General features: G+C 40.3%; 1 protein-coding gene across 2 annotated transcripts; it reads right to left on the minus strand.

Moving 5' to 3' along the window:
* Nucleotides 1–983: 983 nt before the first annotated feature.
* On the minus strand, nucleotides 984–21,959 carry tmem229b (transmembrane protein 229B). 2 transcript variants are annotated; one of them, XM_008399151.3, is made up of 3 exons: nucleotides 20,999–21,959; nucleotides 8,602–8,710; nucleotides 984–5,788 (listed from the first exon to the last, which is right to left on the minus strand). In XM_008399151.3, exon 3 carries the CDS (start codon nucleotides 5,731–5,733, stop codon nucleotides 5,143–5,145), a length of 591 nt encoding a protein of 196 aa, XP_008397373.2. In that variant the 5' UTR covers nucleotides 5,734–5,788; nucleotides 8,602–8,710; nucleotides 20,999–21,959; the 3' UTR covers nucleotides 984–5,142. The 2 variants fall into 2 exon arrangements, with proteins under 2 accessions (XP_008397373.2, XP_081459020.1); XM_081602894.1 differs by lacking the exon at nucleotides 8,602–8,710.
* Between the last annotated feature and the right edge of the window lie 1,867 nt (nucleotides 21,960–23,826).

Raw genomic sequence — 23,826 nt, forward strand, 5'->3', positions numbered from 1 at the left:
CCTTAAGATGGGTGCAAAGTTATATTTGAAGGAAATCTGTGCTCTGTTGCTTTGGAGGCCCAGTCATGAGATAAGCCTGCTTGACGAAGCGATTGCTAAGTGCAGACTGGTGACTCAACCTGTGACTTTAAGCTGAATCGCAAAGGCAGGATTGTCTCGTTTTTGTTGGTGAAAAAGAGCCATCTTCAGGTTCAAATGTGTACTGCAACAGAAGAGCAGACTTATTTATATAGTGAATGGAAAGGACTACAGGCTCTATATTTCCTTTGAAATAATTGCAAAAAACTACATATAACATAACAAACATGTCTGTTCAAAATCCTGGATGAGGAGAGCTCCGTTGGAGGGGGGTGGGGGGGCGAGGTGCTTTAGGGCTGCAGACTGCAATTCACTATTCCAGCCACATGGAGACGCCATAACGCAGAGTGAAAGTTTGTGTGGATAACAAAACTCAAGAACATCAGAACAGTGAAATGCTAAACCATAAAAAATAATAATAATAAAAAAAACGTCAGAGAAGGAGACAGAGGCTTTATTGCAGTTGATAAAATTCACCATATATGTTTGTTTGTCTATTAGATGGCTCCCCGCTCAGGGCGCCCTTCCGTCCTGGGGTGATGCTCTAACAACTAAACTGGAAAGTTCTGCCTGTTTTCTATTTGTTACCTGCGTATTGAGTCAATGGGAATTCGGCCCCATTTTAGGTTAAAAAGCCCCTCTAGGTTCTGAGTGACGGGGTAAATCAAGACTATTTTTAATATAAAAAGTAGGACCTTTTTCTGATTCCATGTATGAAAAGTGACTAGTTATTGATTGATGAAAGCTACAGAAATGGCTGTATGACAAACAAAAGAAACATCAATAATTTAACCAACACAGTTCAAAAATCTTCAGTATTTAGTATTACAATATATCATTTGCACGAACCCGTTTTCATGAAAAACTGTAGGTGAAAAACTTTTTACATTAAAAAAAGACACAAAGACCAGCAAGTTGTTTATTTTTAATTCATCAGGGTTAATAACAATAATTAATCAGGAAATAATATAAAAAGGCATTCTAGACATATTTCACAGTTCTCACACCCACGCACATTAAAAACCAAATACTTCTTTTTTTTTTAAACATTTGTTCCTCAGAGATTGATAAATCATTCATTAGCGATATACAGTACAGATTTCTCAAGAATCCTGCTCCTTTTTTCTTTTTCTTTTTTTTTATAAAAATAATGCTTAGATCATTCAGCAGCAGCTTGAAACTGGAGTTTGGTGGAGCTGCTTTTAGACATGCACATTCAAAGACAGAGAGAGAGAGAGAGAAATAAATAAAAACAACACCAGACACCCAGCTTACTGTTAACATATTATTCATGCACTTACTCAGAGACAAGCATCTCTGCGTGACTCAAAGTTCCTTCACACACATATTGCAGAGAATACATTTCGGTTAGCAAGTTAAGATATTTACTGCATATGAATTATGCAGAGACGTTTCCTTAGAAAAGGGTAATAATCGCATCTACAGTATTGCTCTTAAGCCTAATGAAAAATGCATACGACGCTGAAGAGTGCAAAACTAACATTCCCGTTTCCTGGATGTTTAGCAGGCCGCTCACCACTGGGTGGCAGCACTTCATCTGAGATGCAGAGCAGCTCTCTCACGAGAGCCGCGCGCAGGGAAAGCTCCACATTTAACGCATCAACAACACAGGAGAAGGTCATAGTGTCCACTTAGTCAAGCAGAACTGTGGAAATATTAAAAAGGGTATTGTTTATTATTATTATTATTTATTGAGTTTATCTAGAGTCTGCTATGACATTTTGAGTCTATATTCGGTATAGTTATGTTCCTTTCGTTCCCAGGAACATGTTTAGTAAAGAGTCATTTGACGGAGGCTGTCAGCTTGAGATCCCATACAGGATTTATATAATTCAAGCCAATAAAAACACAAAGCCCTCTCTACTTAATCTTATTGATATGTCTTTTATAACTACTGATGTTACTCCTGAATGTTTCTCAGGGCTGTTTTTGTTTTTAAATTCTCTAGAAATATGCTTACGGTATCCACAGAGCCTTCCAAAAGCACTTTTTTTCCCCTTTTTTTTTATGTCGACTACACACCAAACATGTTTTACCTGGATTTTATGTGACGGACAAACACAAAGGAGCACATGGCATGAGTTTGCAAGTCAAAATATGAAAATTGTTACTTGTAATCTGTCTTTACCGTCATTGTGAAGTGGCATGTGGTTTGTAGAAACAAACATCTAAGGCCTTCACAGAAACCGCTGTATTTATATTGAGATTCGATTACACACACGTAACTTCTGAAGGCAACAAGTTGCACTTTTTCTGGTGTCAGTGTTGAATACATATTCCTCCTAGCACACATTTATGTAACTATTTTAATTGTAAAACAGGTTGAACGCAATGTGTTAATTCCACTGCACAGTTATGACTACTTTGTGTTAGTTTACCGCATGAGCCCCCATCAAAATACACTGAATTTTGTAATCGCAAAAAGGCCAACGCTTTTGCAAGGCTCTGTGAATTGTTTTTGTTTTTTTTTACAGTAATTAGTATTACATAAGACTTTTAAGTCTTTGCCATACTGAAGATGGCATCAAACCACACAAACTGGTAATTGCAGACAGAGACACACAACGTAACTCTTTAAAAAAAAATTGCAAAAGGCTTTTATGTCGATGGCCATGACTCACAGTCGTCAGACTTTAGCAACTAGGTAATACACATATATGTCCAATTACACACACACACACACAAAACACAGTAGGAAAGCAGCCATGCAAAGCCATGACCTGCTTACTTACAGTTTAGTGGTTCAACATGTGGCTCAAGGACACTTTGACATGCTAGGAGAAGACAACCGCAGACCCTCGCTGACAACCAGCATCTTCTGTCATTCTGTTCGCACATGCAGCAGAGTGATTCATCAGACATACATTATGGTTGATGATTGAATAAACAGGCTGAAAGAAGATCTTTCCATGCATTTTTTTGCTTAGTTTTTTTTTTTTCAGTGTGATCCTTGAGACCAAAGCGAAAATAAATAAATAATGGCGAAACCCTGCTTCTGGGGGAGGATACATTCTTAAAGGTCCATTGCTGCAGAATGTGATGAAAATGCTGCCAAATGAACATCAGCCAAAGTGTTTCTGGGTGTAACCTTCAAAAGCCTCTATCAAAGAAATAAAAATTGGCCTGGTGCGACTTTTAATTCACACAAATGGGTGCGATGCGGCGGCCACAGTGTTTCACGGGGGACAGTTTTTGCTATCGCACCACGGCAACGTTCACATTAAGAGTGACGGTGGCAGAAAGACGACAAGTTTGGAGATATATCCAACAAAAGAAAAGCAAACATTATTAACAGTGTTAATTTAATTGCTCCTTTGCCAACTCGCACCCTCGGTTCACACACACATACACACACACATACACACGCGCACACACATGTTACCTACATTAGTAATTTTCTACAGTCATTTCATACCCATAACCATATCATTTCATACATCCATATGAATAATACCAAGACTAAATCATGTTACCTTTTTAGTAGTCAAGTGTTTTTGTGTATTACTGTAGACAAATGGTCAGAAAAATGTACCAAGACACTACAAACAAACGGTCCTGTACTAAGTGGCTCTGGGTCAAATGATGCTGCTTGTGTGAGAAAGAAGGGTACGAATTGGCGAAATTGCAAACAGCTCTGAAGACAGGTGTAACACAAACACAGAGTTTTAGGTCATTATACACTAAACTTGAAACCAGATATTTACGTCAACTGTATAAGCAAGACAGTTTTTTTTTCTTATTCTCTGATATTACGTCATATTTGCCTTTTCCTGTTTTCAGTTGGTGCCAATAAGATTATTTTTATCAGCACCAGAATAATGAAAGAGAGATTTTTTATTTACTTCTATAACTTTCTTTAAATTTAGAGTTCCAAGATTACATTTAGTGAGTCCAGATAATGAGAATGATCTCATGGCTTTGGGATCTTCAAACTCAAATTGAGGAACATCTGTGAACCTGTGGATATTTCTTTTTCAAATAACTGATCAATTATTATTGTGGTCTGATTAGTCTGATTTAATATCTCACAGTGAGAGGAAAGCGGTATTTGTCTTCTTATACAGTGCAGGTTAATATCTAGTTTTATTTGTACCTATTATGAACTTTAGCACCTTATAAGAATAAACAACAGCCTTCACCTGACAACTTACCTCCATATTTAAGACCCAGGTGACTGGTAGGTTTTCTTTAAAGATGCATGTTTTGTAAAGAGTTTTTCATGTATAATCAATGACTTGGCTGTTGGAGTGGGATATGCATGTGTGTGTGTGTGTGTGTGCACCGTTTTGACGGAGGGAAGTAGAGGCCGGCTCTTTTGTATGCTTCAAGAAAAAAGGTTTGGGAACACCCACAGCAGCACTTCTATTGCTGTTTAATTGCACATGCGACCCTAATATAAATTACTTATTACAACGGAACTGCGACAAAATTCCTCATATCTTTATAGTTTTTTCTACATTGAGGAAAACCGCTTTGCATTTTAACTCGAAAGATCATCCTAAATGTTACACATTCCTTTGAATGTAAAGAAAGGCCGGCATTTGGGTCTCTAGATGATATTTCGTGGCTGTGCTGCTTTCATTTAACATTCCTATGAGGCAAGAGAACTGTTCTTACATAGATTGGTGCATACTTAAATAACACAAATACTGTATTTGTTCTTTTTTTCCAAGAAGTCTTTTAACAGAACAATAACACTAATCTCTGCAAAAGTGCTTTTTTTATCCTATATTCTGAGCTCCAAGAAGGAGTTTTAAAGTTTAATCCAGATCATTGAAGATCCTAGTATTAGAGTCAGCCCCATGTAAATGTAATGTGAAATGCAGTAATAACAGTAGCATTATGAGTCCCTGTTTAGCTAACGACAGTGAGTATTTGGGATTTGAAGCCTCAGTTAGACATTTGTTTTCTGGCTTCCTCAGCACTAACTAACCGATTCTTGATGGCTGTCTCTCAATCCCATGCGCTAAAGGGTGAGGATTGCATATGGAAAAGTGCCAGTGGCGGGTCAAGGAAGTATGACAGAGTCCCCTGCAAATTGACTCAATCAACTTTAAGGTAGCCGTTTGAATTAAAGCCACTCCCCCTCCTTTGTTCTCGCTGCCTGCTGCCTTCCAAAGTTTCTCCAGCGCCTCCTCCAGCATCATGCCGATGGTTTGACCAGCCGTCCTCGGGCCCTTCATGAAAGCGTAGCCGCAGCGTTTTGCGGATAACAAAGCGCTCCACGATGAAGGAGGCGCAGAACCACGGCACGGCGTACTCGGCTGTGATCAAGCCCATGAAGTTGTAGCGGAACTCGGCGTAGTCCCAGGGACAGGCGTTGAACTGCCGCAGCAGCAGCCCCGTCCCAAACTCCCACAGGTAGGTCCAGAGGGTGTAGATAATGCAGCGCAGCAGCACAGGGCAGCGGCCGCGCAACGTCAAGTACATCTGCTCCACAATGAGGATGCAGGTGCCGTAGATGAAGAGGGCCCACACACTGGTCACACCGGGGAACTTCCAGTTGCAGTTGACCACAAACTCCCAGGCGGCGGTGAACATCACTTCACAGAAGTAGCCGTGGATGGCGTAGAGGTACCAGCGGGAGAGGGCCGTGAGAGGAACAGGGTCCCCTGAGGTTTCTAAGGTTACCATGGTTCCTCTTGTGGGTTTCACACAGATTTCCTATTTGTATGTACAGAATTCAGATCTGAAAAGAGAACAAAGAAAGACTTCAGAAATTATCATTTGGAAAACCTGCTACACCTTATTCAACTCCAGGTATGAAAGGAAACAAAATTTGTACGTGGTTGATTTATTTTTCATTGCCGTAACAATGTTTTGTGGTACTGAATCTCATACTGCTGAGCAGTCTGTTTATTGTCCCTTAAATTGTGCCACATTTGTAAAGAAAATTCTTTTGTGGGTTGAGCAGCAGAGTTGAGTATGTGGATTGCTCTCGTAAATGACCAAAAACCAAACAGAGCGATAGTGTGGGGCGGCATTTCGTCACTGTCAACATCGGAAGCAATCTTCACAGAAAGAGGAATCAAGATAAGATCCTACAACCAGTGGGGATCCCATATTTACCCTCTTTGGGACCAAAATCTAACCTCCATAAAGTTAATTCCCAACAGAGAGAGCTTTTACAGACACTACCTATTTCCTCCCTGCAGTCCTGACCTCAACCTCATTGAACAGTGGCGTGAACAGTTGCAAAGTGACCAATGCAACTACATGCGACAAGTGCTGGTTGCAGTCTAGTATGCCATCTCACACCAATATGATCTGGTGATCAGAATGAGGAGAAGGTGGCAGGATGTTGTGGCTGTGTACGACACACTCCTGAGGCCACTGTTTATTCAATTAATGTTTTTTTTGTTTTAATTGCTTCGTCAAGCTTCAATCCCATAGGCCAACTGATGACACTCAACAAGAATAAGTAGCAGATTAAACTACTTGGTATTAGCAGAGATGTTCTGAAAGGTTTTCCTTTGCCACAGCCCACATACTCAACTCTGGTGCTCAACCCACAAATGCATTTTCCTTACAAATGTGGCACCATTTAAAGAGAAATTGAAAAAAGCTTCACAATGGCAGGAGATTTACTGAAAGAGGTATTGCTACAAAAGAAAAAAAATCGATAAAACACAAGTTGCCAAGTTGTTTTCTCAGTCTCAGAGATGGATTATTAATACAAGACATCTAGCAAACAATGTGTGAACAGCAATGTGCCAACACAGAAATAGCAGTGGGGAGTCAATACAAAACTTTCCATCACGTACGGAGACGAGGAGAGCGGCAGAAGATGTAACAAAATCTCCAAAGCTCGCTGTTAGAGAACCACAGTCAAGAGTGGCGTCTCAGGTCACCGAGTTTCCATAGCAACCACAACATGCTGTTGCGATATAACCAAATAGTTCGGGGTGATGCCAGAAAAAAAAGGGGAAAAAAAGCCTTAACAGATAGAAACACAAAAGGAAATTCTACAAGGAGTTGAACTGGAAGGGTGTGACGAGGATTCAGCAACAATATATGTAAGACACAGGATGAGTCAAGGAAAAGCATCTCATGCTCAGTGCAAAGGATAGTGGGAGATTGGTAATGCAAGGGTGTATGGCTTCATGACCTCTTTGAAATAAAATGTAAAAACATCTACATTTCATCTGAATATAAGTGTAAATTATGAATCTCATTGGGTATTTCTGCAGCTTAATAATCAAAACACAGACCAAATTCAAGCCAACACAGACATGGCCGCCACAAAACAAATCAACATTCTCCCATGACTATCACAGTAACAGGATCTGCCTCCTACAGAAAGCCTGTCTGGGTGAGATGTGGAAAATAAAACATTACATTAAATGTGTCAGACGCTGCATTCTGGTTTGTTCGCTTTGCTCCCTGCAAGACTGTTCTGTTATGCCTCCTGTTTAGTTTGTATCAAAGTTGTTGGTCCGGATAGTCTAGCTTGTTGTCTTTGGATTTCACCCAAAGCTTCTCCATCTGAATGCCATTTATTTAGTAATAAAACCTTTCAGTTTCATCGAACCAGCCTCAGAGGGAATCCAGAATTAAGTCTTCGACTCTGTTTTGTGACTAAAATGTACAATTCACCAGGCAGCAATTTCTGAGAATACTTGTGACAGGCACTGCAACTGCTTGTAGAGATTTTACCCCAAAAATTACAATAATTATTCCTCATTATAAAACACTGACATGCAGTACATCCCATCTTAAGCAATGATTACAGCCTAACTGTCCAAACAGAGTCTGCTGCCTGCAGAATTAAACGGGATTTGCTGCCATCTCCAGCAACAGCCATCTGGCCAAATCAAAAGTGAAATCTTCAGGATTAGAAATTTAATTGCGTGGGGTGCTAAGCCACTTTTAAATTAAGCCAAGGCAGTGAAACACTGCAGGCATCAGGAGATTTAATTAAAGACTGGAGGCTGATGAAGCACTTAAAGTGTACCGACCTTCCCTCAGCTGATGCTATTTACACAGTGAGGGGGTTTCTTATGTAACGTATAGCTTTGTCATCTGACTGCCTACATCAACACTCTGCGTCTCCAACTCGTGCTGCTTGACAAACATTTCATGCTGACATATCAGGTATCAGAAATCCCACGAAGGGACGGGCCCGTTCACGGTTCTGCTCCACACACACCGCGGCTTAAATTAGAGGAACACAGAATGCAAACAGCACAATGACGAATTCAAAGGCCATTTACTCAACAAGGCCACACAGTTTATATCCTTTACCATACAATGTCTCCAGAGAAAGCTGTCATAGCAACAACGATTATACAATAGATCACAAACGCTTGGTGAAATAGAGTCTTAGTATGAGGTTACAAGTACAAACGCATGTTTGAAGAACAAAAGGTCTTTTTTTGTCTCTTTTTGTCTTCAAAGCCTGGCTGTGACCCAGAGAGAGTCCGTGGGGATTAGCACATTTACTCCAAACAAGGAACAAGGGTTTCATGTGATTAACTGGGCCACAGCGATGGACCAACTGACCTCCATAAACCTCCTTATTCCATCTTTTCTCTGGCTTCCTGGGAAAAACACCTCGTCTATGAAAGTCAGATTGGGTCAACTTTTCAAGTGCTGAGAAGAAAGGTTCAGCCTGTAACAAAAAGAGAAACACGCTGAATTGAATCCTCCTTCGCTTCTATAAGTCAAGTCAGATTGTTAAATTGTGTCAAAGCCACAAGGAATTCATGTCATTATGATTCTGTGACATTCAATTTTTTATGTTTTAGTCACCAAACTACTTCTGCTGACTGTCTGGTATTTCAGTCATTCAAATGCCACAATATTCGGCATATTCAGAATCTGTCAGCTATCACCGACATTATTTACACCTCTTACACTTTTCAAATATCTTACTTTTTTATTAAAATAAATTCCAGCCTATTGTGACAGGGACGGTGCCCCATAGTCTCATGGAAGAGTCAAAAAGGCACATGAGCTTACCAGGTCACTCTTTGTTTTTAGGCTTCTGAATATCTGCATGCTATCAAACCAGAAGCAGCTGTTTTAGTTAGTATTAAAAGGCAAATTCACGCTCTTCATACTTTTTCAGAACACCACAGTTAAGGAATTAAAACTACTTTTACAAAATATTATTGTTTACAGTGTATATCAATGTAAGTATTTTAGCTAATGTTAAAATAGCAAGTGCTGCTAGCCTGCTAACATTTGCTAACCTGCTGGAATTAACATTAACTACTACACATTAGCTAATGTTAGCATATCACCCAAAAACAAGTAGCAGGTCATATAACTATCATTAATAGCATCTTACAGGTTAATGTTAGGATGTTAGCTCTTAGAATAACAGTTGTATTCTTTACTGTTAGCTAACATACTACCATATTTGCTAGTGTTTTCAATATATGTATCTTAAGTTAGAACCATGATGAATAGCCAGGAAGAATAGGTTTTATGCTAATTTTACTATGCTAGCATTTTAGCTAACGGTGGCACAGAAGATGCTATTAGCAAAGCAACTTATACTTGCTAAAGTCAAGTAGGAAAGATTAAAAAAAGAAATAAGCACTGAATTTAAAACTGGAAAAGTTTTTTCTTAAAAAAAAGAAAAAGCCTTTCCACTCATTTTAACTGTAGCCTACATCACAATTATTGACTTTTCACTTCACACCTAAGCTCTCCCACTTAAGATGTAAATGCCCTACTGTTTAACATTGTCAGCTGATTTATGCTCTCAGATTTTATTTTATGGTCTCTCATGCCAGGCTGCTGATTCTTCAATCTAACACACCTTTCAAGAGCTCAGCTCTGCTATGACTTCAGTTCTTCAACAGTTTTCAGTTTCAGTTTCTGCGTCTGCTATGCAATACGGCTCTGTTGAACGGGATTGTTCTCAATTTCAGCCTCTTTGTTCTCCATGACATTCATTTGTGGTTCAGTTCAACTTTTTCAGCAGAAGTTGAAATGAAAAATCAGATTACCAATTTAGCTTACAGTATCCAGGCAGCATTTATGATGGAAAGGCTTTTTTTTCTATCTAGTTCAGGTTTTCATCATAAAACTGTCAAATCTGCCATTATAAGCAGACAATAGTTTAAATACACCAGCATATTCTAACTTCCACAAATTCCCAAAAACTCATTAATATATGCAGGAATTTCTATGCAGATCAAAGCAGTGTGTTAGCCACATTGTTCTCTTGTCATCACTGACAACCACTTTCTCACAGAAACGATGTTCGCTATTTCTCCCAACACCTCCCCCTTTCTCTCTGCACCTAAAATGCACATTACATTCGTCACCCACACACATGAAAATCTGCTAATGAGAAGGATTATCTAAAACTGTAATGAGGCTGTCCAACGCTACACCTCCTGCCAAACACACCATACATGCGAACGTCCAGGCGAAGGCGAGGCAGCGATGTAGCACTGAGAAAAAAGGAAATAATTTCTGTGTTCTTCCTGCGATCTTCATTTTTGAAAACTTAGTGGTACTTCTGATAATTTTATGGCATTGAGAAACCAGAGAGAGTCATAAACTAAAATGGTCCAAACAATTTCTTTTCTATACTCACAGAGATTCTTGTGGTGATGATTCTTTACTATCCGGTTAGGCTTATGAAAGGTTTTCCACCTGTGTGTGCCAGTGTGTGTGTTTGTGTCCAAAGGTAAGGTGAGGCAGGGTGAGTTGTTTTGTCTAGCACCACTCAAACAAAAGATCATTCAAACAGCCAAACCCAACGGTGAACTGGGACTCCTCTAGCCTCTTCTCAAATCATCGTATCATCATACGTAACCACTAATCCCTCTTGGTGGCTCATTTAATCCTGTAAGTCACACCAGTCGGTCTGGTGAGATCATGGTCAATGTGAGCTTCTTGAGCATGAAGTGGGTCCGTGCAGCCGAAGGGGCCGGGTCTACAATGCAGCGCATTCACCTGAGTAATATGCATTAGATGTGTCACATTAAATTTAGCTGAGATTTGTTATAATTATTGCGCATATTAGCACAGTTGCATCCAATGCAACTGAGTCTCCACTGTGAAGTGAATTTGTTGGCAAAAGCTACAAACATGCAAACATCTTAGCAAAGCTAATATTATAGGTTGTTCCTTCACATTAAACACAAAAGAGAACTTTTAAGGACAGCAGTCTCAAAGATTTAACTCCTTCAAATATGTTTCACATGTGGTGCAGCAGCCATTTTGCTGTTGACCTGCTATTGGTCACCCAATAGGTTCTGGTAGAGTTCTCGCGGAGACTTGTCGTAAGCAAACCCTCCAGTTCACTAATAATCTTGTTTCTGGATTCTGTGATCATGTTTTTCGAATCAGACCAGAGTTTAAGTCAGGCGATTAGGTTTACCAGTCTAGTCTCTTCCAAGGACTCCTTCTGACACCATGCCTTGGTGAACCACGTTTGAGATCATTGTCCAGTTTAAACGGCCAATCGTTTCGTTACACTTTGAGAAAAGCCAGCATAGTTTGTCTGTCTGATAAAATATTTGTGGGCTAAAAAAGGGCACTGTACACTGCTCCATAAAAACTGAATAAGCCTGTAGGATGATGTCAAACCATAATACTGCTGGCATCAGGCTGGCTGGATGTTTGATTAGCTTAATTTACCTCTGCATGTCGTGGCAGAATCATGCTAAAGATTTGGATCGGTGCTATTGTTACTGGTGGAAATAATGACGATGGAAGAGTTCACCTAAGGGAGAAGAGGGATTCACATGCGACCCCAATTGCAAAAAGGTCAAATGTAAACACAGCTAAGCGTTTAAATGAATAAATATCAGATATCTGAATGAAAGTGCCGAAGGATCCGCAAGCTACATAGCGAACCCTTCCCATGAGGTGAGGGATCATGAATTGATCAAACAGCAGCATGAACTAATGAGAGCAGCACAGATCAGTGACACACATTAGCTTATAAAGCTGCTGGCTTTCTGGCTATGAGACATTTTGAATGTAATCTGTGCGGCTGGATGAACCACAGAAAGACAGCAAATCTACAAAACTCTTCAATTTCCACTCTGTACAGGTAGAAGCTGCCAAAACAAAGTACAAACCAGTCTTGACGTTTATTTTCTCATTAAGCCATCAACTACTTTCTGTCTCTTCAGACATGCACGTCGAAACATGTTGGGTATCTCTGAAGAGGCAAAGTAACTGAGTGTGTAGTAATAAAATAGATGTAAAGACTTTGTCATATAGAGACACGATGAGTTTTACTGAATAAAATACAAACCATATGTCTACTAAATCTACCATATTTGATTTGTGTAACGTTACGAGTTTAGTCAAAACATTGCTTTTTGATAAAAATAGAATAAATTGTGATTAACTGCAAAGCCCCTAATTAATTAGATACACTTTTATTGTGTCAAACCGCTAATTCAGATGCATCATTAAAAGATCAAATCTAATTCAAGATGCCATTCATATTTTTTCCACTGGAGTTCATACAAAGCCACGTCAGAAAACACGCTACATGAAATCCCTTGATACTTGCCAGTTTGTTGCACTTTGTTTTTTTTAGCAGCTGCATATAGTTGTGTCACAAATTTCAAACCCCAGAAAGTTGTTTTTATTTAGAGAAAAAGCAAGTGACATACCGGTTCCCAACATTTTTGATTACTCCCACTTGCAGCAGTCAGAAAGCGACTGAAATATTGATAGTAACATATTTAAAGGCATCTAGTTAGACTCAAATTGGGACTTCTTTGATAATTACACAAAGATAACATAACAAGATCACCTTATTTATGCTTCTTTGTTGACCTGTTGCCTCATAATCACACAACTAACTTCCCAGATGGTATTTTGCTGTTTTTGATGTAGCTGCTGTATCATACCCTCCCTCCCCATCACAGAGGCGCTTAGCTATCGACCAACATGGCTCCTGCCCACTCCAACTGCAGTGGCCCCATTCTGGCATCACCCTTTACTGAAACCTGCCACAAAATATCTCAGTTTGAGGTCGGGATCACCAGCGGAGTCAGAAAAGCAGCACGAAACAAACTGAACTGAAAAAGTGTAAATCAACCGCGCAGGTCTTGTTTAAGGAACTGATTGTGTGCTTTTAAGAGAAACAACATGATTATTTGCGAAGGGAACAGATGACAGGTTTCTGAGACATTCAGGGAGGAAGAAAACACACGGACTGATATACGGAGTAAGCGAAAGGTGGAGAATAAAGACGTCTTTATAGTGCTGACAGCTATGAGGTCCGACAGCGAACACACCGAGGAATCCACAACGCAGTGCGCAGTCGGGTTATCTTCCGCGCCGGTGTGTTTCCGAGTGTGTGTGGCACGGCTCCCAGGTCTACTCCGACTTTTGCAAGGTCACTTTGGGAGGCATCGGAGAGGAACCAGCAGCATCCGATATGCGGGTGAACAACGGCGAACCGGGGTGACCTCAGAGACAACTCATCTCCAGTGACAGAAACTGCATCAGCAAGAACTGCGCTCCTGCATTTAAAGGGCTAGTTTGGGATTTTTCAAGTGGGGCTCTGTTAAAAAGCTTATAATAATTTAGTATTGTATCACTCTGCGTCTTCAATTAGCAAAATTAGCATAAATTCTGTTTGGTCCAGGAGAAGTCAAATTATCTGCCTTCCACAGTCTTTCAGAAAACCCAAAAACGACACAGGACTTTTTAAATTTGCGATTTTAAAACTATTAGTACGTTTAGAATCGAAATTGAGACAGCAGACAGCGATCTGATATTGAGTCTTCTGTGTGAAACACTAATAGATCATGCAACACTCAAAGCGTTTTCTGGTCAGAGTCAATGCCCGATATAAAACTAAAGCGGTGCTAAAAGCAAAACTACTGTAGAGGTTTATGTCTACTGATTTTTTTCAGGGCAGTCCCTTTATCTGTGATAAGTCAAAAACACTTCAATGTTCTGTAGTCAGAACGTGTTTCACACAGGATGATCTCTGGTGGCACACCGCTTCCTTTCATTTCCTGCGTTTGTCGCAGGTTAAGATATGATCTAAATAAAACATCTAGGCAGGACCTAATTTCAAAAATCCCGAATTATCTGTATAACATCATAAAGTTACAGTCTTTCACAGTTTAAATGCTATTTTAGTTGCTGAATGTTCTCACCAGAAACAAGTAATAAAAAATAAATAAATAAATAAAAAAAAGTGGTTATTTAAATTTTAAATTTCATTATTTCATATTCAAACAAATTAAGTAAAGGAAGCATGAACTAGAGTAAAATTTAGAATAAATACAAAAAAAGCAAAACATTTTCAAATTAAAGCTTTACAAAAACGAATTTGATCTATTTTAAGAGGGCCTTCACGTCTGAAATATACATGCTCTCTTTATCCACGATGAGCAACAGGCCGAGTCGGGGAGGGAGAGTAATGAATCCAGAGACGGGTTTGAGAGGAAAAAAGATGGACAGGAGCAGAGGGTGGAGGAAAGGTGGAATGGGAGAACCCCATGAGGCGGCACAAAATAAAGCAACCCTGATCGATTGCAAAGACAGGTCGATTAGCTCCGAAACAGCAAGCTGGCCTTCACCCCCCCAGGGCAGAACTACACCTCTCCTCTCATTCAGACTCGTGCAAAAGCACCTAAAACTCCTGCTGCTATGATATGCCGCTTCTGGTGTCACGTTTAAGAGGCAGCGAGTTCAACGCTCCATCATCCGAGCTTTAACTTTACAATCTTGGCTGCAAAGAAGCATGAGAAAAGAAGAGAAAGTGAATATTAACGTCGTTCGGTTATACAATGTGAGTTTTCTATGAAAATCACAAGACACTAACCAAGAACGGCCACTGTAATTATTACTTACATGCAGATAATAGGAAAATTATCATCATTACATTTTTCTTGATAACAAAACCTTTTTCCTGTTATTTTAAGGAAACTACGTAAAAATATCTAGATTTATCAGAGAAATATTGTATAGCATCCAGATGATGACATCTAAATTTTCTTATGTTTTATATACAAATTTCCCTTGATAAATAAAGGTTAGAACTGTGTACACACTCCAATTAAAGCAGTTTAATGTATTATTGTATTTATGATCTAAGGATGGGGAGAAGAAGTAACATTATAGAGATGGAGCGAGGATATGAGAAAATGAAGTAGCAAACTAGGAAAGAGAAGTTAAGGTGTGACACTAGGAAATAAGAAAAAAAAACGGACAGAACATTTAAACAATGCAATAGGGAATAAAGTCTTGAAATACGAATATTTTCCACTGGTTCATCTTCTCTCTCCTTTTAAAAGACAGGAATCCCACACCCTGCAAACAACACGCGAAACGTCCCTTTAAAAGCAGTCTTCCAGTTAAGTGTGTGGAACATCTCGTTCCCCGCGTCCCTCCCTCTGGTTTACAGTTTCAGAAAGCAGCTCAGTTTAACCACAACATTAGACCTCAGGTTATATATGCAGCACTTGTTTTTTTCCGTCGGTCCGCTCCGGCATGCCGCGGCGTGTCGGGTGAGGCCGTGCGATCATGTGAGTCCGAGCCGCCCCGTAAAAGTATTCAGTCTGCAGAAAAGTCAACTTTATCCTAAACTCAAGTCTTCTGCAGCCTTAGTTTTTTGTTTTTTTTTAAGGATCGTCACATCTATTCTTCTATTAATTCTAACCAGCTTCATTGTTGCTGCTGAAGAAAGAGATCCCCACAGCATTATGCTGCTATCACCATGCCTCACCTCAGGGGTGGTGCGAGGTCTTAAGATTTCCAGACCAAAAAAAGTTTAACTTTTGCCCCGTTCTGAAACAGAGCACCTCTTTCTCGTGGTTCCTTGTGGCATTCTCCGCCTGAGCTGAGGATTTTTGCAGCCCCCCCAAGAGTTGGCAGTTTCTCTGACTCCTCGCCAAGGCCGCCATTTCTTTGTAAGGCTTGCAAACACGTAGTCTCTGAACTGCGTCTAATCCTTCCAAACATCAACGACGCGACGCTTTTTCAGACAGATGCACAGCTTCATTCGTAACACAAAGCCTCGATTTGCATGTTTGAGCTCTATAATTAGCGAGGTCTCTCAATAATGCTCTCAGGTGAGGCTGGAAAGGCGCCAGGAAGCGCTGACACTAAAAGCTGCGGCGCAGCACGGTCGACGCAGGCCCGTGCAACTTTATCAAAGGCATCCTCTCCATAACCGCAAGGTGAAAGCTTTAGCGAGTGACGCAGAGCGGCGGAGGAGGAAGGATTTATGTAAACAGGGAGGTGGGTTTCGGATCCAAAAAGCTTTTATTGATTGGCAAGAAATAGAACCTGAAGTCATGCGTGGAGACAAGGAAGCTTCTTGCGCTAAACGTGACGAGTTAAAAAAATAAGCTTTCCCAAACAAGTCAATTATATAACAGAAGGTTAAGCTTTCTAACTCTTTAATTAAAGTGATAAATAAAGCCGTCTAGGCAACATGTCAGTATCCAAGGGTGATCGGACAGGCTGAACCCTCAACTGGAAGCAATGTCTCTGCTTTGGGCTCCAACAACAACGCAATAAAACAAAACAGATTGGTGTGTAACTCAGAAAGTATTAGCAAAATATTTGATTCATCAAGGTTTATATAGCAATTTATGTCACCTAGGGACATATGATTATAAAGATTTGGGATAAGTATGACATAAGATCAAAAAAATGTTTTAAAAACTTTCCCACATGGCCATCTTTTATTGCATCTGCATAATCTCGCACTGCAAATTTCAGAAAAAAATTCCATCTGTAATTAAAGTACATTTATTCAGTGGGTGGACAGGATCTCATATAAAACAATCATTTTTCTAATTACATTAGAAAGTAATTATTGGACCCATAATTACGTTCAATAAACTCATAAAATAAGTTAAATGAGGCTCTTTTTTTTTCATTTTTATGCTGATCAGAGTTTCTAAGAACTTTTAAAATGTAACTCACAACTTTTCTTTTTTCCTACAGTATAAATATGAAGCAACACAGCGGCTACATTTCTGAGGCACTCTACAAAATGGGAAAGAGAAGCCATTAAATTAAGGCAGGAAGTAACTTACCAAAACTTGCCCGTTTTTCCCCAGAATGCACATGTAATAATTAAAAAGTTCAAAATAGCTAGAATGACAAACAAGGAACATGGGCTTATCTTCTAGAGGTTATTTAAGAATGACATCAGATTTCCTACAGAAAATGTTTGTCAAAAATCTGTATCTTCATTCAAAAGGTCTGGTAACATTTGCGGCTCCAAAGACAAAATGGCTCTTTAGAGTGTAAAGGTTGCAAACCTTTGCCTCCGAACAAGAACAGCCCTGAGGGGGAGAGTCTGTTGACAGGCAACTAATAGTTGCACACTCTGCAAATTATGCTACTGCTACAAACAAAACACCTGAGACTTGGTGGGGATTTCACCTTTCAGCAGGACAGAAACCTTTAACATGGAACCAGAGTGACAGTGGAGCTGTCTAGATAAAAGCAGATTCAATGGTCCAGTCAAAGTCCAAACCTAAATCCAGTAGAGAATCTTTGGGAAGATTCATGTAATCTGACTGATCTTCAGCCATTTTCCAAATTAAAATAAGCAAACATTTAAAGTTCTGGATGGCCAAAGTATGTAAAAATACCCCCCGCCCCTAAAAAAAAAGGGCTTGTGTAAAAATGTTGTTGCTGAAGTACTGATTAAAGACGTGTCTGCATTTATGCATTACTTTGTTGGTCTTTCGTAACGCCACACTAAATACATGAAGTTTCTAACTGTAATGTGACGAAATGTGAAAAAGTCTGAGAGGTACAAACACTTTGAAGGTCCATTACCGTCCTGAAGTTCCAGATCCTGAGAAGCTGAAGCTCTGACATTTGTGGGCCGAGCTACGCATTAAAACTTAGAGCTCCTAAGGAAGAATCTGGAGTTTTATAGACATTGTCACCATGGAAGTGGTGAAATGGAAATGGATGCGCCTAATGGACGGGGATTCAACTGGCTATCAGACGTAGAAGCTTTGTAATCAATCGTTGGTCGTGCATAATTGATGTTGGTTTTATGGCAGAAGATCTGTGGAGAACAACAGAGGTACAGAAATGTCCTGTCCGAGTCAACCCAATGAACTACTGAGGCTACTGAGGCTTTTGTTCAAATCAATAAACTGGAATAACGTGTTGAGTATTTTATTTATAGAGAAAGGGACAACTAACGTTTAGAAGGTGAGACGAAGGCCAAACTCTCCGAGTGACGTCAGAAGTATCCGTTTGCCTTCATGCCGCAAACTCCCAGACTTTTTGAAAAAGCATATTTGCGAAACCCAACCAGCAGACATAGTTTATTCGTAGCATTCCATCAATTCCAAACACATAAGCTCAGTGTGTAAAAACAGGGTCAGTTCTGGCATGAGGTGACCTCCTTTAAAGCTAGGGGTGAGGGAGGATAAAATAGATTTTCTTTTTTTTTTTATGGATTTGCAAACATTGGGAGTCATTGAGAACCAGGGATTCTTTGGATATATTCCCATCCGAAAGGATTTCCATTGCAGCAGTGATTCCCACACACTGTAAAGTGGTGGGATCGCCAGCAGGTGAGATAACCCTGACACGATGTTGCACAGGGAAAGCTGTTGACCCAGAATCGGATGTTACTGTACTGAGCAATTCGCTGATGTGTGGCGGTTAGCGTGAGGTGTGCTCCGAGGGAGAGCAGTAAAAGAAAGTCACACAGCTGTAAATGTTAAATGGCCTGTACTTCTATAGCGCTTTATCAAGTCCAGAGGACTCCAAAGTGTGTCACACCACATTCACCCATTCACCCACACATTCTCAATGCAGCACAGAAAAGGCAGATCATAAATAAAGATGTAATTTTAAAAACAGGTCATTATTTACTTTTGAATGAGGTCACTAGCTTTTTTAGTTTATAATCTGTTTGGTGGTATTGCTAAGCGATATATATATAGCAAATTTGTTGTTATGGCAGTATAACTGTATACAATACAAAGAGCTGCTGCCTGTATTGCAATAAGTTTGACCTAAATATTTAGGTACTTGCACCCAAATTCTTGTAATATCATTGTTATACTTGATATTTAATCCATTAACTAAAAAAATTTTTGAAACTTTGCAGAAAAGAAGGCGGAGTATGTGTGAAATGGCTGCACTCAGGATATAAGATGCACATCCCTGAGGAATCTAATACATGCAGGTCACCTCAAATGGAATCACTGGTGTTAACTTTTGTCATAAGTGCTTCGCTTTTGGGGTGATCCTGCTTGTAAGTTTGTCATCAACAAGAAGAAACTGCAAACAAACACTGGAGATCTTAAAATTGCTTATTTATCACCAGTGATGTCATTCTCTACTCACAACATTCACAAACATTATTAGCATATCAGGTTTTACGCGCTAATGCTAAGAGCAAAGCTATTTTTTTTTCGTTCATCACTGTAGCATTTTTGCTAGCTTGGAAAACTCACGCAGCTTTGCCTAAATGAAATTTTCCGCATATATTCTACTGCGCCACTGTACTTGGCTGCTTTGTGAACTTTCAATTTGAATAATGTTCAACGTCTGCTGTGAAGTTTTGGTTATTTACTGTTTGTTTTAAGAAAGCCGAAACTGCCAAATAATTCAGGTCGGATGTTTCAGAATTTCATCTAGAGATGTAGCTACAAATGCAGTCCAGGGTTTATGTAAAGAGTGGAAAAAGTTCTTTACTGTAATGCCAAATTGAAGTCTGTAGACAGTCAAAAAAAAAAAAATATATATATATATATTTTACAGTACTTACAATAATGCCGCCCTCGATGCCCTTCCTGGGCCCGCGCCACATTGCCAATTTCATTAACCACCACTATGTCGATATTATATACCTTTTGGCCACCGTAAGGTGACTTACCGTAACACCTATGAGTTGTGAAACATCAACACGTGAATACAGAGTGGTAACAGACCCGCTGCATCACTACGGGAATATTAATCTTGCGTCCACACACACAGCTCACTGTTACTCCCTTGTAGCAGTGTTATAATACGGGGTCATTTTGGGATTCCTCGCTGTGGAGGCTGTAGCGTGGGTTATAAATAGGCTATGGACTACAGAAGCGACAGCGGGGATTATCTCACCCCCAAATGATAATGAACTGCAGGGTTTATGTGGCATGAATCGATTAGGGCTTTTTTTTTTTGTTTTTTTTTAAGCTTCTGCAAAAGGACTTCCACAGATGGAGCTACACTGCGGACGTGGAGTCCAGACGTCCATCCGCTCTGCAAATGTACGGCTTTTCTTAACGCTGGACGCCCGCCGATCCTGACCTGTCCCGGGAAACTGGAAGGTGCAGGGCCCGTCGGAGGTGCCGGGGGCCGTGGAGGAGGAGGGGGGGGGACGGGTGCACTCCGCTGCAGCATCAAGCACACTGATGATGAGCAGTGCGGCACCCTCTCCGCACACAATTAAACATACATGTAGCTGTGCAGCTCATGCACCGTTAACATATCTGGGATACACTTTGCAACTCTTTGGTGTCGCATTTAAAAAAAAAAGGTGACTTGCGATCCACAAAGACGGTTTTAGTCAGAGCGGTTTCCAAATAAACTTACGATAATCCGGATTTTAACAGGTGCAGCGGCGCGACTGCGCAGAAAACACGCGCAATATTGTTGTTGAATATGAAAGGAAAGAGAGAGCGGGGGGGGGGGGGCGCTTTAAACATTCAATTGAATAAACGGTTAAAAAAAACAATAGCGCAGCACTATTAAGTTGGGAGTAATCTGGTGACATTTCATTGTGAAAGGGAAATAAAAACCCAAAAGATTCCCCCCAACAGGAACACATGTTGTTGCCCTGAATGTCACTCCGCTTGAGTACAAACATGTTGACTGCATTTCCCCCCTCTCTTTCTCTCTCTCTCTCTCTCTCTCTCTCTCTCTCTTTCTACGATCAGCACAGCGAAATATATATATATATTTTTTTTTTTTTTACCTTCAGAAGGACCTCTGCGGTGTCTGCCCAGGCGCACACCCCGGCAGATCCGACACATTCCTCGGTGAGGTCGGTCGGGAAGAGTCGGTGTCGGTCCGCGCCTCTGCTAGCCTGTCGCCCGGCTTCTCCTGCGCGGTGTCTCCGCTCTGTCCTGTGGAAATCCACACATTTTTTTTTTTTTTTTTACTTCACTGCAGCGGCGGCGGCGGCGCCAGCGGCACATGCTCAGATGGACTCACGCAGCTCCTGCATCTTTGCGCTTAACCGTTTCTTGTCCGCAGCTCTGCGCCCGCTTGACAGCCAGGCTGCATGTTGGTGCACGAAGGGCACGGACAGCAGTTAGCGTATTTCCCCGTAGCGCCACTTTGTTTTTGTTTTGTTTTGTTTGTTGTAGCACTGATTACAAGTGCATTTTAATAGATTTTTTTTTTAAAGTTTGTTATGAATTTCTGTAGTTGTTTTAATATTTATTTATTTATTTGCTTTGTGCTTACAGTTCCCCTAAGTCTTTAATAATAGATGTCCAATTTAAAAAAGAAAAATAAGAAAAGTTTAGAAACGCTACGGTCATCATGAAGGTTATAGCTTCCATAACAAAAGGTGACTTATGTAAATTTGTTCAGAAGCTGGTTCTTAATAGGACACTATTAATGGAAAATTGAGTGGTAGGAAAAAGTGTGAAGAAAAAAAACAACAACCCAAAAGCAATGGATGACTGTAGCCTTCAACAGATTGTCAAGCAAAGCACAATAAAGAGACTGGAGGAGATTCACGAGGCTGGACCACAGCTGGAATCAGAACGACATTAGAAGTGTCCAGGATACGGACTGAAGCGTCCACATTCCTTAGTGTTTTTAGCCAATCCTGAAGAAGAGTCTCAGCTTGACCACCGTCGCTCGGTGGTCTAAAGTCATTTTTAAATGGTGAAAGTAACTCCCAGAGTCTGGAGGTAGAGCGGAGAGGCACACAGTCCAAGTCGCTTGAGTTCTAGTGGGAAGTTTCCACAGTTAATGATAATCTGGTGAGTCAGGTCATCTGAGGGTGCTGGCTCTCTGTGTTTCATCAAGTTCAAGGTCAGAGCAGTCAGGTCTGGATTAAAAGTCCTTTTTTATATATTAATGTTTGATAAGAGAAACTGAATTTGTGTCTATCTACCTGTATGCAGTCTCTTCGGTTGTGCTCTCTCTCTCTTCCTGCAGGCAGCTGCAGCTCATTCGACCTCCTTAGGGAAGCTGATGTATGGAAACCAGCTCTCTCAGACGGATGCCGGATCGTTCTCTAGGTACTCAGGCCTCAGTCGCTTCATGTTCAGCTTTTATGGTTTCCAGTATTGACTTTCTGATGAGTGAGCTCTGGTTTGTCGCGTCTTGATCTGATATGGTGCTCATTTATCTGGAACCATCTCATGTTGCATGGGTGACCTGGTCCTAACTTACCTGTTTGTCTGCTGCCGGTATGACCGTCCCACCCTCCAATGAATCCTCTGACATATAACCTGCTGAGAGAGTGAGAGAGAAAGAGCGACAGAAAGAGAGAGAGAGAGAGGCAGAGAGAGAGAGAAAGAGAGAGAGAGAGAGAGAGACATTATGAACCACACAGCTAGTTTTGAACCCAGTTCCTGTCAGTCTCAACCTGTGGTGTGTTCATCCAGACGACTCTTAAGATTAACTTATTGAACTGGATTCTTCATCTCAGTTAACTCTCTATATGTCTCTTACAGTCACCTTTCCTGGAGACCAGATCCAAGGCTATGCATATCCTTTGTACCTGTTAAATTCCTCCCTGTTTGCTTGTCGAATTTTTTCTACCTGTAAGTCACGATCATCAAAATGAACATATGAATCACATCTCGGTGTAGTGACCTTATTATATAAATTTCACTCTTTGAATTGCTAAGTTACACTTTGAAATCCTGGATGTGGTGCCGGTCAGCTAGGTCTCCAATCAGCGTTGTTCCGAAACCTCTTTGCTGAACGCATCACCTTAAGTCTTAGCCTTTTGAGAAAACAATCTGTAGACCTTCACTACCTCTACTTTAACATTGTTAAAAAGTAACTACACAAATATGTAAAAAGTACCTTAAGATTCTTTCAGTGATCATTTATAATGCTTGTACTTGGACAATACTAACATTACTTTCTTCTAATATGCTTTTCTTTTGTGACTTGATTAAATCTACAATTTTAGACAGAATTTTAGGATTCTGTCTAAAATTGTTCCACTAAAAACGTACTTTGACATACTTCCTCTGCATGTATTGTTATTAATTAAAAAAATATATTCAAATATTTAGTCTTCAGCTGTTTCTTGTAAAAGTTGACCGAGCACTGCAAGAAGGAACCGTCTCATTAGCCACTCTTGTTTGCTCTTTTTATACAGGATCATGATACTTGATTTGTCTTTTTTCTTTCACCTGGCAACTATAACCGCTTAAAATAAATCACCAAACTTACTTTCCTGTGATGCGATGTGCTTTTCTTAAGGCGGACTTCTTTATCCGATTCACTGGATCTGTACCAACCTGAAGCTCCATCATCTTCTTGTTAAATTGCAGGCCGGTGATTCATCGCTTCGATCCGCCCATCTGCTCCATCACTGCTCCTCTTTAGTAGCTTTGCTTTCTTCTGTTTGGATCAAAATGATGGGTTACGTTTGGACTGTCTGGATGTAAAAAAACAAAAAAAAAAATTTAAATATTCTCTCACAGTTTAAGCACAAATATTAAGTTTTGCTCCTTTGCCACTGAACTGTTTTACTTTAATTATTTATTCATTTTTTCCCCTGCCCCATTAAGATCAGAGTGATTGCGGAAGGGCAGCCGTCCAGTC

This window comes from Poecilia reticulata, chromosome 22 (assembly GCF_904066995.2).
Source record: "Poecilia reticulata chromosome 22, P_reticulata-male-v2, whole genome shotgun sequence".
Taxonomy (NCBI): domain Eukaryota; kingdom Metazoa; phylum Chordata; class Actinopteri; order Cyprinodontiformes; family Poeciliidae; genus Poecilia; species Poecilia reticulata.

Excerpts from the sequence above, each read along its gene's own strand:
- tmem229b (XM_081602894.1), bottom strand. The coding sequence starts at position 5,733 with ATGGTAACCTTAGAAACCTCAGGGGACCCTGTTCCTCTCACGGCCCTC.